Genomic DNA, 15,841 nt, shown 5'->3' on the forward strand with positions numbered 1-15,841 from the left:
AGCCGTGCCCGCGGGCGGAACGTGCGGCGCGGGGCCCCTTGTCGCGGCGGGCCCGTTTCGGCGACGGCCCCGCGCGGCGGAAGGCGGAAGGCGCGGCGGGAGGGAAGGAGGCGGCGGCGGCGGGGGCGGCCGCCATGGACGACCAGGGCTGCCCGCGCTGCAAGACCACCAAGTACCGCAACCCCTCGCTCAAGCTGATGGTCAACGTGTGCGGCCACACGCTGTGAGTGCGACCCGGGCGCGGCGGGAGGCCGGGGTGGCCCCGCTGCCCGCTCTGAGGGGCCGCCGGGCCCGGTCCCCGCCGCGGGGAGGCGGCGGCCCCGTGGGGGCGGCTCCGAAGGGGCCCAGGGCGGTGCGCACTGCCCCGGGCCCCGCAATCCCCTCTCTGCGCCGGAAGCTTCTCATTTGCGCTTGATGCTCTACTCGGGCGATTAGAAACCCAACCTGAGATGATTTATTACTCGGCACGCGCCTTTCCCTGGGTGAAGGGGGCTTCCTTTGGCACGGCACTGCTTTGGGTGTTGGGAAAACCGCTTCTACACTGCTGGAGTGTCCTCTTTTAACAGCAGTGTCTTTTTTTTTTAAATTTCTTTTCTCTCATCTCCTGTTTTCCTGAAGATGAGCAGCTGTTACGTAATGGCTCCTGTTTCTTTTACCTCATTTAGGTAACCAACAGCTTGAACTTACTAACTTTCAATTCTAGTGCCCTCCTTATTGTCTGAAGGTTTTAAAGGCTCTATGCTAAACCCTTCATAGATATACATGGCACAAGCCTCATACAGTGACTTTTTTTTTGTCTTTTCCTCTTGTAACATGATGTGTATTTAGCTTTTCGTGTTTTCAGCTTAAAGCTGTGTGTCAGTTATGCTTCAAAGATGCAGGCTGCAAGCATTAAATTACTCCCTATGCCAGTTCCTTAGCCCCACACGCCGCACGGTGTTATTGTAAGTGAACAGGATGAATGACCTGGATTGCAGCTAACGATTTATTATTGTTATAATCACTTTATATATATATAGATAGATAGATAAAGCAAAGGGGTTAGCTTTAACGCAGGTTCTTCATCTTGCTCGCTACACTTGTGCTGTCCTGCTGAGGGGAAGCAGCAGATGATCAGGTGATCCCATGGGCAGAGGTGCTGGAGGAGAGAAGGGCAGCAGGAGTGCCCTGTTGGTCACAGTGTGCAGTGATGCTGGTTACAGGAAAGTGCAGCGTAAGCCGAAGTTCAGAAGGTAACAGCCAGATTCAGACAGAGCTGCAGAGCTTTAAAACAGTGTTTCTATCTTGTGCTCTAGTGAACAGCAGAGGATTAGGGCTCCTCCTTGTCTTCTGCTCTCAGGATTCTCTAGTATCTACTGGACCCTTCTTCCAGTAGAAGGGTCTCTCCTGCTTTGGTTCTCAAGAGTTCTTCTGTAGCTGAGTTTCACATGAGGAAATGAGTTGTGTTTAGTGCTTTAATAGGTCCAGCTGCTGATGTTTAATTAGAGCATGTGGCTGCTTTTCCTTGTTTCTCCCCACTTGTCCTGCAAATGCACCCGCCTTCCCTGGCTCTCCCTGTTTGCAGGTCTCCCTTCGGCAGCGTCGTGTCCGAGACCAGATCAGCCGTCCTGATCTGTGTGGCCCTGGGCTGAGCCAGCCTCGTGCCCAAGCCAGGGCTATGCGGACACACAAAACAAGCCAAAGGGTTGAAGTCACTGGTGGATTTTTTTTACTTCTGCTGTATTTACAGGCTCTCCTCCAAAATGTAGTTCAAATGGATCGCCTTTCCTCTGTTACTATTCTTCTAGGAAGATTTTAAGGTTACATTTTTACTATTTTCTTACAATGTTATGAAGCATCTGCATTAGAAGTTATGTATTAGTAATAGCAAACACATTCTGGTAATAATTGATTTGGAAGTTGGAAGGTCTGATGAGAAACCTGCTAGTGAGATATGAGGAAGTAAAGGGAGGTGACTGACATTTGTGCATACATAGATATTCCTTGCTTCTGGCAGAAACTCCCTCTAACGCATTCCCAGAACAAAGGAACTAACAAAAATCGGAGACTTGCCCTTCTCAGAAAATTTATTCTGATAGTCTTCTGGCATTACCATTGAAAATGCTTCTCCAGATTTTAATTAAATTTCATTGCCATATTGTGAACATTTAAACATTTTAATATGAATCTTGAGGACACTTTGTTATGCCATTTTCTTTGGCGTTTTCTGTACTTAGCAAATCGAGTTCCTTCCATCTCCTCTTTTAAATGTGCATTGTTTTATTTCTATTATTATTATCTAACATCTGGGCTATTCTTGTTGCTCTTTTGGAGACCTTTCTTCCCTTGCTGTGTAGTTCTCCCTGGATACAGCTCTCCTGCTGAATTCTTAGTCCATCAGGCAGAACAAAACTATTTCACGTGCCTTGCCTATGATACCTGCAGTCTGTATGGCTCAGTAGGATGGTCAAGTCTTTATGGATTTGCTTTTCTGTTGTAGAGATATGTGTTGGCTCGTGTTCAGCTGCAACCCCAGATTCTTTAGCCCTTTACCACTCAGCATATCTCTGTGCAGATGTGATGTTTAACGTTGCCCTTCCTGTTGTGTTACATAGCTGACTGTTCCTGCCTATTTACTCTATCAGTCTCTATTCAGATGATTATTCCACTCTCTTAAAATGACTTTGGATTCCAAGACTATCAAAGTACTTGCAGTTCTCCCAGCTTTATACTCTCTGTGTAATTAAAAATCCTATCTCTCCTGATGGTTTGAATGTGTCACTTGTGGGCAAGATGTTGTCTGGGAGAGCTTCAAACATGTTGTTCATGGCCCTGAGAAATCTGAGTGGTGTATCTGAAGCAAAGCAAAATATGGTGTTGCTTGCTGTAAGTTCCTCGCTAAATAACTTATTTTCCAAGTTACATTTTATAATAGTGAAGGATAGTAAAAATTAGGTCTGTGGATATGCTTGATTCCTGTTTTATCAGGAGCCCTGTAAAACCTAAGCTATTTAATTGCTGCTTCCCTACCTATGTTGTTACTCCATCACTGGAGGAAATTATATTACTTTAATGCAATTTGTTCTTAACAAATCACATATTGGTTGATACCTGCTTCATTATCTGGGGTACATAGGAGATAGGTTGTTAGACTATTTATTCCACTATCTTCCCAGGTACTGGAGGTAGCGCTAACTTGTTCGTGAGTCCTTGGTTATTCATTTTCTTGCTTTTTAGGGGCAGATGCTTTTGCCTTTTTTCATGCTCTAGATGCTACTGTAATGAGAAGAGATCATCTTTACCTCTTTAGACGGCAATACCTGCCTTTTTTCACTTTTCACAGGATAAATATTGTTTTGTCTATTAGTTTTTAAAATATTTAGGTAGGCTTTTAATCCAGCAACACCTGAATGTAGTTTGTGGGTGTAGCTGATAAATTGTCTGAAGCAGCACATTGCCCTTATCACTCTCTCTGTTTGAAGTTTGATGATAAATCAAACACATGGGAAATTTTGAGACTTGACTTTAGTCTGTTGGCTCGGAGGGTTTGGAACAGTTGCTTTAATGTGTCTCCCGATTCCAGTTTGTGCTTTTACTCCTTTCATTGTGATATGACTTAAATTAGCTCCTTTTTTTGTGTGAAGAATGATACAGAAAGCACCTCAAGTGCTTTGGTATTATCGGTTAGGGATTTTCCTGTCTATTGAATAGTGGGACAAGATGCTCCTCCTTTAACTGCTTTTCCTTTCACCCTATACATTCTGAAGAAGGGTATGGGTGTTACCTTCTGTGTTGCCTGCTAGTGTTTTTTCCCTTAGCCCATTGACCTTTCCGGTTTTGTTAATGGTTTCTACTGTCCACTTTTAAGTGACCTCCAGTAATTTGATTTGGAATTGGACAAAAAAAAAAAAAAAAAGGCAAAGTGCAACACTTTTTTTCCCCCTCACATCACTAAAGAACTTATACTTAGTTGAGGTGATTGTCAGCAAACCTCAAGTTTCTGTTTGGGGTTTCAGATAGCTTATGGTTTTATCATGAGTTCATTATCTTTATTTTGTGACTTTGTTTTGTGCTTCCAAAGAATTGGGAGTGTTGGCTTTTTATATGTTTTTTTTTTTTTTTCAGACAAGTTGTTTCCACTTTCACATTGTTAACCGGCTCCTCCCTCTAGGTTAGAATAAAACCAGAAAAGCCGCCCTTTATTGTTGATTTTTTTTTCCTGCCTCTTATGTAAACAAAGCTAATCCAAAAATACTTGAGAACGTGTTGGGCAATCTGTCCTGTTTGTTTCTTCTTTTTCAACAGATGCCTTCAGTGAAGGTCCCCGGTTGCTACAAAATCCTGTGCTTTGAAGATTCTCCTGCTCTTTCTTCCCACCTCCCCCATTTTGTTCATTTAAGTCTCTCTGATTTGTGCACGGGAGTAGGTCCTACATGACACAGTACCCGGGTTCACCTCCTGTCTCTCTCTTACTGTAGACACTATAGATCTTTCCAGCGAGTCTGATCAGTTGTTCTGGATATTAGGGTCAATCTATTCAGGCAATGTTGCTTTTCTTTTGGATACCTTTCGCTATTGCTGCATCTGCCCGAGTGAGAACATCTCCTAGCACGAGGGCTCCGGGGAATGCGGCCGTGTCCGTCGGCGGTAGAGCCGAGCTGCCATGGAGATAAGGGATAGACCGGCGAGTGCGAGCGGATGAAACTGCACGTTGGAATCTCTGCTGAAAACACCCTTCAAGTTGAGTTTTCCTCACAAGTTTATTCCAGTGGAATTGTGCCAATCCTTCCAATTATGGGAACAGCTTTTTGAGACTTTTATTTTTTCGTATTTTGCTTTCTTTAATTATTGCTGCTTGGCCAGCGTTGCCAAAAGTGTAATACCATGTGTTTTTGGCATTGGAGTAATGTTAAATAAGCCTTTTCCACTATAAATCTTCCTTGTCTTTGGGAGTGAGGATGATAAATTAGCAGTTAGAAGTTGCCCTAGGATGGGACTTAGTATGGAAATGCTCGGTTGAAGAATAATGAATGTCTTTTTAAGTTTATTTTCCTTAGTGTGACAGAGTTTTACAGCATTAAATACTTGGCTTTAAGATGCAGAGGAGAGTGTGTCTAATTATGGAGCAATGCCTGATTAAAGTTCTGCAACGCATTAGTTTCTAAGGTGTATCTATGGCTTGGCTTTCTTTTAGAAGTTTAGTCTCAAGAATTATATTAAAAGGACTTTGCATGCATGACAATATTTGAGCATTTGGATGACTCCCAATGTCTTTTCCAAGCGCATGAAGGCTGGGTCCGTGCTTGCCATTGGTACTGTAATCCCCCTGGCTTCTTTTGAGGCTGAATTATCTTTTAGTCTGCCTGCTTGGGTTTCACAACCTGTGCTGAGTTTTAGGAGGCAGGTTAAGCCCATCCCCCTGACTTACATAGAGAGGAAAGGAAAGGCATCCACCCAAAACTGCTTTGGAAGAATGTTAAGGTTGTTACTCCAAATAGGGCTGGGTAAAGAAATTTACTGGTGGCTGTAAAACTTGGACCATATGGTCTGTGGTAATCAGAGACACAAGTCTTGCGTGAAGTGGTAGTTAATTGGGGCTGCTGGTTCAGCTTCATAGTCTCAGTGCCTGCTGCCATGTGGATAACCCGCCTTGATCTTCTGGGTGAAAAGGAGGAAAGCTGCTCCATAAAGCCATACCTTTGGAGTTGGTCTTGCTCCTCCAGCTATCCATGGGCTGTCCTGACTTGTAGAGAGAGACTTGTGGACTGTGGGTATCTACAGAGCAGCAAAAGTGGAGGAGCTTCCATCCTCCAGAGCGTCACAGCTCCCTGTGGTCTCTGGAAGAGAGGGATATGGATCTCAGAGCAGCCTCCGGGGGACACTGGTTTCATCTGGTGCTTTGGGCAGTGTAAAGTGCCTGGGGTTTGTTCATGTGTTGCTGAAATTTTAGGTGATAGTTAATGAACTTGTTCCCTTACAACCTTCTCTGTCTGTTTCCTGTCCTCAGGAGACTTATGGTGAGGTGGCTTGGCTCTTTACTAAGACTTAATTTCTCCTTTTCCCAGAGAGAGGTGGGTTTATTTTTCTTTTAATTTGTTAATAAGGCTTCAAAATGGAGTCAGTGTAACAGCCCTTACCATTTCTAGACTGAGCTTTGTGTTGCTCAGGGGAGACATCAGTTTGCCAAGCTGTGTCGTGGGGATTCTGTAATCTGCCCTGCACCCTGTTACAGCCCTTCCAGGGATTCATTAGGGGGTAAGTGCATCCTTGGAGATCTCTAATTGCAGTGCTAACAGCTGCTAAAATGAAGGAACAGAGGTCTTATTACTTGTTTACTTATTTAAATGTTAGGATCATTTGGAGTTTTGTGGCTGTTGGATTCACTAGGAGCTGGAAGCGAGGGCATCTCGACTGAATACAGTGTAGCGGGGTCTCGTGTCAGCAAAAAGGGCTGGAAAAACAGCTCCCCCTCCAAATTGGAAATCTTATTTATAAAATGTGAAGGCATGACCTGGCTTCTCATTGCGTTCTTCACTGCAGTGTGTGGTTCAAGAAAAATGCATTTCTTCCAATATTTGGGAGAAGGGGAGAAGCCCTAGAGATTGTGGAAATAACATAAAGCTGTGGTTAAAACAACAGAGTTGGAGTGAAAATGTTTAAGTGGAGGTGGGCAGGACAGTCTGTCAGTCCTGTGACTTGAACCGAGCCTGTGGGGACTAAGTGCTTAAATATATATCTGAATTTTATACAAGTTTTTCTTTTGGTTAAAAACTTCTTAAATGCAATTACAGTAGTAGTGTACTCAGGATTGTCATTTGTAATATAAATGTTTGCTGTAGGTATCTGATTTTTAATGGAGTGAATTGGTCCAGGAAAGGCATCAGGAGCCCTGGGGAGGGGATGGGGTTTTATCACATCTGGGTGATTTCTGCATATTGAGACCTCACCCTACGGAAGCTGGGGTGCAGGCTCGCAGTGAACCTGCATAGAGATCTGCATGGAGGTGCAGGATTCATGGGCTGCTCCAAGGTGATCGTTGGCTTTTGGGAGTTATTGCTGGTTTTATTAATTGGAGTTAGATGGTTTTTGGACTCTCTTCCCTCTCATTACTCTTCTGAAGTTTCTCTGAGTTAGTTACAGAGGTGATTAGATCATTGCTGAAATACTGAAGAGATTATTTCCTTTTGAAATCTAGTTTTAAATATTTGGTTGGCAATTTGACTCCAAATCAGTCTTAACACTTCTGATGAAGTGATGTTAATGTTTCAATTTCACTACATTTCTATTTTAAAGCTGACTCGTTTAGAAAATATTTTCTTTCCTCTGAGCTCGCAATTGGCATGTCTGCCTAGGTGTTTTTTTTTTTTTTTTTTTTTTTTTTGTCCGATTAGAGCTCTACTCCTCATTCTTCCTAAATATTTTTAGGAAATATAAGTTGTGGTTCTGCTCTGAATGCAGCTTTGGCAAAGAGAAAACTATTTTTTTTGTGTGTGTCCTGAATATCAGATCAGTCTATGGAAAAGTTTTTACATGTATATATGTGTATATTTATATTTTTATCCCCTCAGTTTTGAAAATTACATGGCTAAATATGCTGAGTTCCTGAAACTGGCTAATGGATTTGGGTGCCTCAGTCTCAGGGGGTGCCCCTACTGAGGAGCTCTAAAACAGGCTTAATCCTCACTGTCAGGTAGGTGCTACCCATGTCACATTGGGCATCCAGAATCACTAAGCACTTCTTAGGAAAAATAAATAAATAAATAAATAAAGGAAAAAAATCAACTGCCCTGCCCTGCTGAAAAAACCTTCTAATTGCATCTACTCTGTTATAATTCAAATTAATAATTTTGCAGGAATTTTGATGTATGTAAGGAAGAAGGATGTCTGACTCGCTTCTAGATAGCTGCATTAGCTCCAAAAAGCTAATGAGTAGTGTGCATAGATTTAATTTATTACATTGAGTGAATATGTTCTGAATCCTTATAAAATCCTTATAGAAAACAATTATAAGAATCCTTAAATTTTTAAGGATACAAATCCTTAAAATAAAAATCCTTATAAAAATCCTTGTAAATCCTGATAATTCTAAATTAATAGCAGATCAGATCTAAAGGTTCTCTCTTGGAATACCCAAAGGTTCATATGTGTGTTCTTTGCTTAGGGCAGCAGTGGTTTTGTTGGTTTTTTTGCTTGTTCTTTTCTTTTCCCCCAGGACAACTGAAGGTGAAGTTAGAAGAGAAGCTAGGTCAGCAGTTTTGGAAATTGAATGTCGTACTCCAGTGTTCAGGTCTGGCTAGGAAATGAAGAAAGGAGAAAATCTGCCCTGATAATAACAGAATGTGGGACAAGCTGGGTGCTGAGCTGCTCTGTGGACACTTGTTTCCTACTCCCAGTTCCCTCTGTTTTAGTGCAATGCAGAAAGCAGATGTTTGTGCACAGAAAGGCCGTTCTGGCTATAATAAAAGTCACAGTATTTTAGTCTTCAGAGTGACCTGAGTTATTTAATGATTTTTTTAAATTATATTTTTCTGAAGAGTTTTACAGGAGTTTTGTCACGTGATATATCCCAAAAGGCCAGATCTGGAAAAAGAACTTAGCAGCAATTGCTGCTATAAATGACAAAATTAGACTTTAATTGGCGTGGCTAAGAATATCTTCAAATAGTCTGAAATAGCTATCTGAAGTTGTTCCTCCTTTGCAGATGAAGATGACATAGAAGGCAGGTGATGCGTAAGGAAATTCTTGCAATTTTTTTTTGTATGGAGTATAAGTTACTTTAGAAAAGCGAGAATAGGCCTTTCTACAATAAGTGAACTATGAACAAATGTTTTTGGCTCCAAATCAGGAACCATGCAGATGATGATCTGTACCGTTCCCACAGTTCTGCTCCAAAAAATGGGGCTGAAGTTAAATGCAGGTCTTGGCGTCTGCAGAGCCCTGGCTTTGATTTGGGCACATCAGCTTCTTCCAACATTGTGGAGAGGTACAAGGGGTTCTGCTGAGAACTGGGAGACGGTGGAGTGAGGAGCAGATTTATTTTTTTTTTCTAGGAAGCAGTGTTAAGTTAGACGCTTTCCAGAAGAATATTCTCTCCGATTTTTATAAATCCTGAGTGGTGCAGCTGGGCAGGTCTGCTCGGCCAGGATTTTCCTACTGTTTTTCCTAGACAGCAGCACGAGGGAGTGGTTTGGCTAATGTTGACACCTTCTGATTCCTCTGCCAGGCTGGGAAGCGCCTGGTCTGATTGGGTTGGGAGGGTTGGCACGGAGGTGAGAGTATCACAAGCGCTGCTGGCAGAGCCAGGATGAAGGAGCGGGACCTCTTGTCCCAGGCAAGTGCAGGCAGACGGATGTTTAATGGCTTTGTCATCTGCATTGCAGCCTGTCCTATGCGGTTTCTCTAAAAAACAGTATCTTCACGGGGATTATGAGCTGAACAGGCTCTCTGTGTAACTAACGACTAGATGATGCTCACCAATAGCCTTATGTAAAGAGAGCAGTTCAGTTTCCTCTGGGAGTAGTTCTCTGAAGGCTTAAATGGGGTGGGGGGGGGGAATGGACCCTATGCTCCCAGGATGGCATCAGAAAGGGCTGTCAGAGACAGCCCTGTAGTTTGATAACCCTGTGACTGATCTGTTGTGAACTGGAGATTGGAGGTTGTCTTTAAATCCCCAAGGTCCCCTCATTCCAGGAAAAAAAAAAAAAAAAAAAAGTTATCTTCAGTTTTGGCATGTGAGTGTCTTCTGTGAAAGCAGAGGGGGCTGAGGGCGCTGTGGGGAGCACGATGTTGCTGTGATCGCTGTCAGCTCCGTAGTGCTGGAGGAATTTGGGAGCTGAAGAGGTATCTGGCTGTTGAGCTTGGCCTCCCATTACTGTATTTGTTTAAACCTTTACGTTTCTGGTCTTGCAATAGAGCCTGACCTGGAATTTTGCTAGAGAAATCTTTGATTTGGAATCTATTCGCTTTGAAGAAAAGCGATACAGGATGAAACCGCGGAGGGACTGGAGGAGGACTCGGGACTACCTGAGAAAACTGAGGGAAAACTGGGGCTTGATAGGCAAGAAGGCTGGAGGCGAAGAACCACAGAGGAAGAATGGAGGGGAAACAGGGAGCTGGGAGCCAGGGGAAGATCGGAGGCAAGGACAGGGAGAAATGTATCTGGAGGAAGGGATACAGGGCAGGGGTGGAAATTGGCCCAGCTCAGCACCCTAGGCTGGGGAAGAAGGACGAGGCAGAGCAGCTGGTTGCTCTGGTATTTTGCTCCCCTTCACCAGCTTGGAGGGAAAGCCGGGATTTGAGTCCCTTTGCAGAGAGGGTTGAAGTCGGCCGAGTGCCAGAGCCCAGCGTTTCGCAGGGGCTCCTGTTCCAGCCCCCCGCAAGACACGCGGAGCGGCAGAAGCGGCTCGCGCTCCCCACGGGCTGCCCACTGAGCACGGGAAATCCTGCTAGCGCTAGTGCTAATCACCCTCAAATCAGGAATGTGAAATTTGGGCACGCTACAGGCATTAATTCCAGTGGCTTAATTTCCTTATCTGGTACTGTGGGCATGAGACTACCCCATGGTGCTTTTGAGGAGGTCAATTATTTAATGCTCTCTGTGCATGCCAAAGAAAACTGGGGGGGAAGCAGTGAACTTGTCAAAGCAGGATTTGAACAGGGCAGGATAAACCCCGAGGATAAAAGCGCGCTGTCTGCACGCACGTCGGGTGCCGCCCGTCCAGGGGTGAAAGCGGTGCCAGTCGTGACGAGACAGGTTAGTTCCTGTGTTGCCCAAAGCTTCGTCTCCTGGGCTGAACTGCAGCATCTCCGCTCCCCGGAGCCCCTTGCTCCGATGTTCCCTACATGCTGCTTCCCTCCTTGTCCCCTCACCAATCCCGCTCACATCCCTGCTTGCTCCCTGGGTTGCCAGTAGCTGCTGCCAGCCTTGAGACATGTCCGGGGAGCAATGTGACCTGGAGCCAGCCGTCTCACGTGGTTGATGCTAATGGATATAGAGGAGAGTGGGTAGGGAAGGACTGAGCACCTACCTGATTGCAGAAGCCCAATTTCCAAAAAAAGCGGTCTGCCGTAATGTGGAGTTATAATAAATTTATATCATAATGCATGACCACAAGAGGGATCAAACCACTTGAATTTTCACATTACCTACCTCTTGAGTTTTTTCTTCTGCAGTCTGTCATGTGTCTTGGTTATGGGTGCTTTACATGTGGAGAAGAACTTAATTGATTGAATTACTGGTAAGAAAATATTAGAAATCCAGTTAAATAGGAGGGCTTATGTCAAGTTTGTTCTCCGTCACAGGTCTGTTCCTTGCTTTCAGTCTCTGCAGTAAAAATACAGCTGTCATGACTTTGACAGACTTAATTTTTACTTCTTGCACAAGAAGTTGATTTTTTTTAATTGTTTAATAGGTGCAAGACTTCACTTCCAGCACTGTTACTATGTCTTTTTAAGTAAATAGTTTAAAAAGGTATTTACATAATCAAGTGAGTCCGAACCGATACATACAGGAGTCTATTTTCTATGAACTCAATCATTTTAATTTCATTTCTAGCTTTCTGTCAATTCCCAAGTCCTTCCTCATCAATAATATAATTGGCAAATGTATGCAAGGCAAGTGCTTATCTGAAAGCAGTCATTCACTAAATAGAATGGACCACAATCACTCCTTTTGAACTCATAATTAAGCAAGTGTTTTATTTTAAAATATCCATAGCAGTTTTACAGGTAAGTCAGAAAATGCAAAGTTGCCTGAAGGAGAGTTGATCCAGCCTGTTTGTTTTTTCTTGCCCCACGTCCTTCCTTCACAAATATAGAAGCAGCTATATCATTGAAAATTTAATGAAGCTTTCATCGATATAATGCTGGGCCTCTACATTCTCTGAAACGTATTCATATTTAATGAGCTTCTAATTCTAATTTCAGGTAACAGGAACGACTGAGTATAACCATAAATCCGATTTGTTTCTGAACAGCATGTCCCACGTCACCTACCATTCTTAAAGCAGTCATGGGTGACCACTGTGGTAAATCACTGCAAGAGTTGATGTCAGAGCATCAAACAGCTGCTATTTAAAACATTTTGTGACTGAATTTTATACACTCTTGGACCTTTTTTTTTTTTTTTTTTTTAAAGCAGCCTCAGGAAGCAGAAGCAATGACCTTAAAGCAATGGGAGCGATGTATATGAGTCTTTCTGCTTTATGGTTTGTTTTTTTCTCAGAAAGCCTAAGGTTTGTTCCTTTGCTAAAAAGTACAATAGTGGGAAAATACGTTGTTTGTGTGTGAGAGAGCTGGTAACGCCGAGAAGAATATAAAATTGTATATAATTAATTACAGAAGATGGAAATAGTCTAGGAATAACTGTGAAAATACCCTACTGTGCTCTGGACAGTCTCAAGCTGAAGATTTCTGTGAAGCATCAAGTCGTGTTGCACTGCTAGTCTTGGCTGGAGGAAGCAACACCGCTTGCTTTGCTCTCTGTTGTGAGTGAATCACCATGTTGGACTTACCAAATTTTATGCAACAATAGCACCTGTGAGTACATAATTACATTTTCAATAAAAATGGGAAAGCCTTAACACCAAAACAGTGTTTTAGTCATGTGAAAGCACTTTATTGTTCTATCTACATTACTTAATTTATGGTCCTCTTATCGTCTCTCATAATCATAATTGGCATTTGTCCATTAATATTTAATTTGTGTTTTGAAGGCTAATTGCAAGAAGAAGCCGTATATAACGTGGTGCCATTGAGTATAGAAACAAGAATTTAATAACCAGAAGCCTTCTCTGCTACACCTAGCATCATCTTTGTACCGGTGCAAAAGGCACTGAGTGGGATGATGTTCCCTCCACCCGCTTCCTTAGCAGTGTGCAATTTTGTGTTTAATCTATGAGGACGTTGTGGGTTTACTTTTAATCTGAATGCATTTACGACCAAGGGGCATCTACGCTTGCATGGCAGGTGTGCCCGAACTGCTTTTGATTGCTCTTATTTTCCTTGTATTAATTTGTGGCGTGTGTTAGACCAGCAGGCCTCGTCGGGATGTTTTCCCACATCTACTTATACCACCTTGCAGGTGAGTTTAGGCTGCCCCACAAGTGGGACAGGTCACCCCTTTGCCAAGTGCATTGTGTGGATATTCTCACTGTTCCGGGTATGTGGAGCAACCTCAGAATTTTCTCCAGCTTGTGGCAGGATTTAAACCCCCTTGTGCTCCCTAGTTTCCCAAGAGAGCAGAGCCAGGACGTTCTGGGGCTGGCTTCCCTGGGGAGGAGCGGTGCCGGAGCCGGCCGCCCGCAGCTCCGGCCTGCTGGGCCCTCTGCTAGCCGGGCTCGCGGGGGCTGCTTGGAGCTAGCCTGGATGGGCCACAACTCATCTGGTTTTCATGTCCTCGGGCTGCTCTGTCCTGCCGGGGTTTGCCCGGGGGAGCTGGAGCAGCAGCAGTGCTGTGATCCCCCTCCCCAGCTCTGCCTGTTCCTGCAGCTCCGGAGAGCACGTGCTTTGGGGCGCTGCTTTTTGTCACCTTCTGAGCCACGGGAGTTCTTCCCTAGCAGTTTTTTTTAAGGCTTTTGGGGACTCTCTGTCCTTACTGGGAAGGGATCTGGTGTCTCCTGAGGCAGAAAAGCGATTTTACTTGCTGAAACTAATCTGCTCTAGGCGTTCCTTGGAGCTGCCAGTCAGGGGCAGATTTATGGCAGTGATGGACATTTCTCCTGGATACTGATTTTTATATTTAATGAATTTATGAAGTCTAATTAAAAATTAAAAAGAAAAAAAAAAAAAAACAAGAATTCCTAAATAAAATCCCCAGGCATTTGAGATGATACCAAGCAATGGAATGGTGGAACAGATGAAAAAAGACTTGGTGGGCAAGACTGTTCTTTGAAAGATCTAGATCTTAATTCTTCAGATGCCGGAGTAACCTCAGTGGGGAAGTGGACCAGAGAAACAAAGGGACTTCTCATATGACAGTATTTTTAGGATCAAAACCATCATATTTCTTTTCACTTAAAATATACATCAGTATTTTTTTCTGATAGTAATTTCTCTGTGAAATAGTTTACTTAATGCAGGCAAACAGTTTATTTAAGATAAGTTGATAGCAGTTGATTCGGAGTTTGTCCTAATGCAATGACTTTTTTTATTTGGCTTGGGCTATTTACAGCAGAAACTGGACATGGTTGGGATGGGAATGCGTGTGGGTTACGTGTTTGGCTTTTTTTATTTTTTTTTCTTCTTCTTTTTAATATTACTGGTTCGAAAGTCTTGCATGACCAACGTCCATCTTCTGCTAGGTGACATCGGGATATTTTAGTTGCCTGTCTTAAGCATGACCTCTTTGGGTAACGCAGCTTTTAATAGGGCTCATAATAAATATGGGCCAGTCCGACCTCGTTTCATGGTGAGGGATATCTTTTAACTAAATCTGGGGGGACTTCTTTAGTAAAGCTGTGGTTAGCTGCCTTTCTCTAGTGTAGCAGAAATTCTTTCAGTTACTTTAAGGATAATTTGAGTAGTGTTACCTAGCGTGTCTCAGGGTATGTACAAAGGACACGTAAAAACTGCATTCCAGGCTTTGTTTTGGGGTTTAGCACTCGGAGGTTAGAAAATGTCAAAAATTAGATTCCTTGCTCAGATAAGATTCCTTGTTTGGCCTAAGCTTGGCTCCTTGGTGTATGTGGTAGCATGCAATGAACAGCTCAGGCTGTTACACTTCATCTTGCAGGCTTTGCTTCCTAATACATGCAGAAAATATTTTCATCTTTATTTGATAAACTGCTTATTTACGGGACGTCATCAAATGTAGATGAAGGGCAAGAGGCGCAGCCGACGGGCAGCCGCTGCCCATGGAGATGGGGATAAGCGGCGCTGACTGGGGTGACTTCCAGTCGAGGCTTCGTGGTAGCTCGAGCCAACGGGATCCAGGCACCCCGGATGATCCCACGCGACGTCCCCGGCAGGTACTGGGGGGTTAACGTGTTTGCTGCAGCCGGCAGCCTCAACAGGCAGCGGCTCCGTTCTGCTCCTGCTCAGACACCGTATAGCTCAGATTTGCCTTTGGCTTAAACAGGTTGTCTCTTCTTATTATGCGCGTTTGTTTCTGAGAATAAAAGGATCACTTGCGAGTTCCTGGAAGTGCTGTGCTCTGGAAAGAGCAGTGTTAGGAAGGATGCAACTTTCTCCTTGAAAAGAGGAGAGAGTTTTCAGGTCTCTTCACTCGGATCTTTTCCTAGGAGATGGGGAGGGGTTGGGTTTAGACCAGCCTCCTAGTGTTCTCCCCGGTGTGAGGGAAGTGCTTGCACAAGGTGGTGCTCGGGATGAGCAGCGTGCAGGATGCACTCTGAGCGCTGGCTTTCACTTGCCTTGCTTTCCTTTCCTTCTATACATAAATGATTGGGGGACAATAACGCAAAGCAAAATCCATTGCAATGGTGGTAGGAATGGTCATGAAATTAGTTTATCTGATGCAACATAATTGTCATCACTAATCCTTATTTATTTTTAACCTGCTTTCAGATGCAAGGGAGATGAGGTTATACAGGTTAAAAGAGAAGGTACAGTTTCCTCGTGATGCAGTTAAAATACGATGTCCCATATTCTGTCATTCAAACTTTTTTTTTTCTTTTCAGTGGAATTTCAGGATGGGGCATGGAGTGACATTGGTGCTACAGCATCCTGCAGCTTAGGTTTAAGCAACTGGTGATCATGTTTCTATCTCTAAATCTCTGCATCTTCTTTCCCCTAGAAGAACAGGCTGGTGGCAGGGGACGTTTTTGCAGTACCGAGAGTGATTGCACGTGTGTGAGTCATCTCCAGTGCCCTGGCCCCGCTCGGGAGCCATCCTGCAGCTTTGCAG

At 43.8% G+C, this 15,841-nt stretch overlaps 1 protein-coding gene across 3 annotated transcripts in view; it reads left to right on the top strand.

The window, feature by feature from the left end:
* Positions 1-30: 30 nt before the first annotated feature.
* MNAT1 (MNAT1 component of CDK activating kinase) overlaps positions 31-15,841 on the top strand; it is a 106,868-nt gene continuing 91,057 nt past the window's right edge. The window contains exon 1 of one of the 3 annotated variants that reach the window (XM_088539610.1): positions 31-223. In XM_088539610.1, the coding sequence (XP_088395736.1) occupies positions 135-223 (89 nt within the window). In that variant the 5' untranslated portion in view covers positions 31-134. The remainder of the gene's footprint in view (positions 224-15,841) is intronic. The other 2 variants (XM_088539609.1, XM_088539611.1) reach the window with 2 other exon arrangements.

Source organism: Tinamus guttatus, unplaced genomic scaffold (assembly GCF_059628265.1).
Source record: "Tinamus guttatus ecotype Peru unplaced genomic scaffold, ASM5962826v1 Tinamus_guttatus_pri_ptg000048l, whole genome shotgun sequence".
Classification (NCBI taxonomy): Eukaryota; Metazoa; Chordata; class Aves; order Tinamiformes; family Tinamidae; genus Tinamus; species Tinamus guttatus.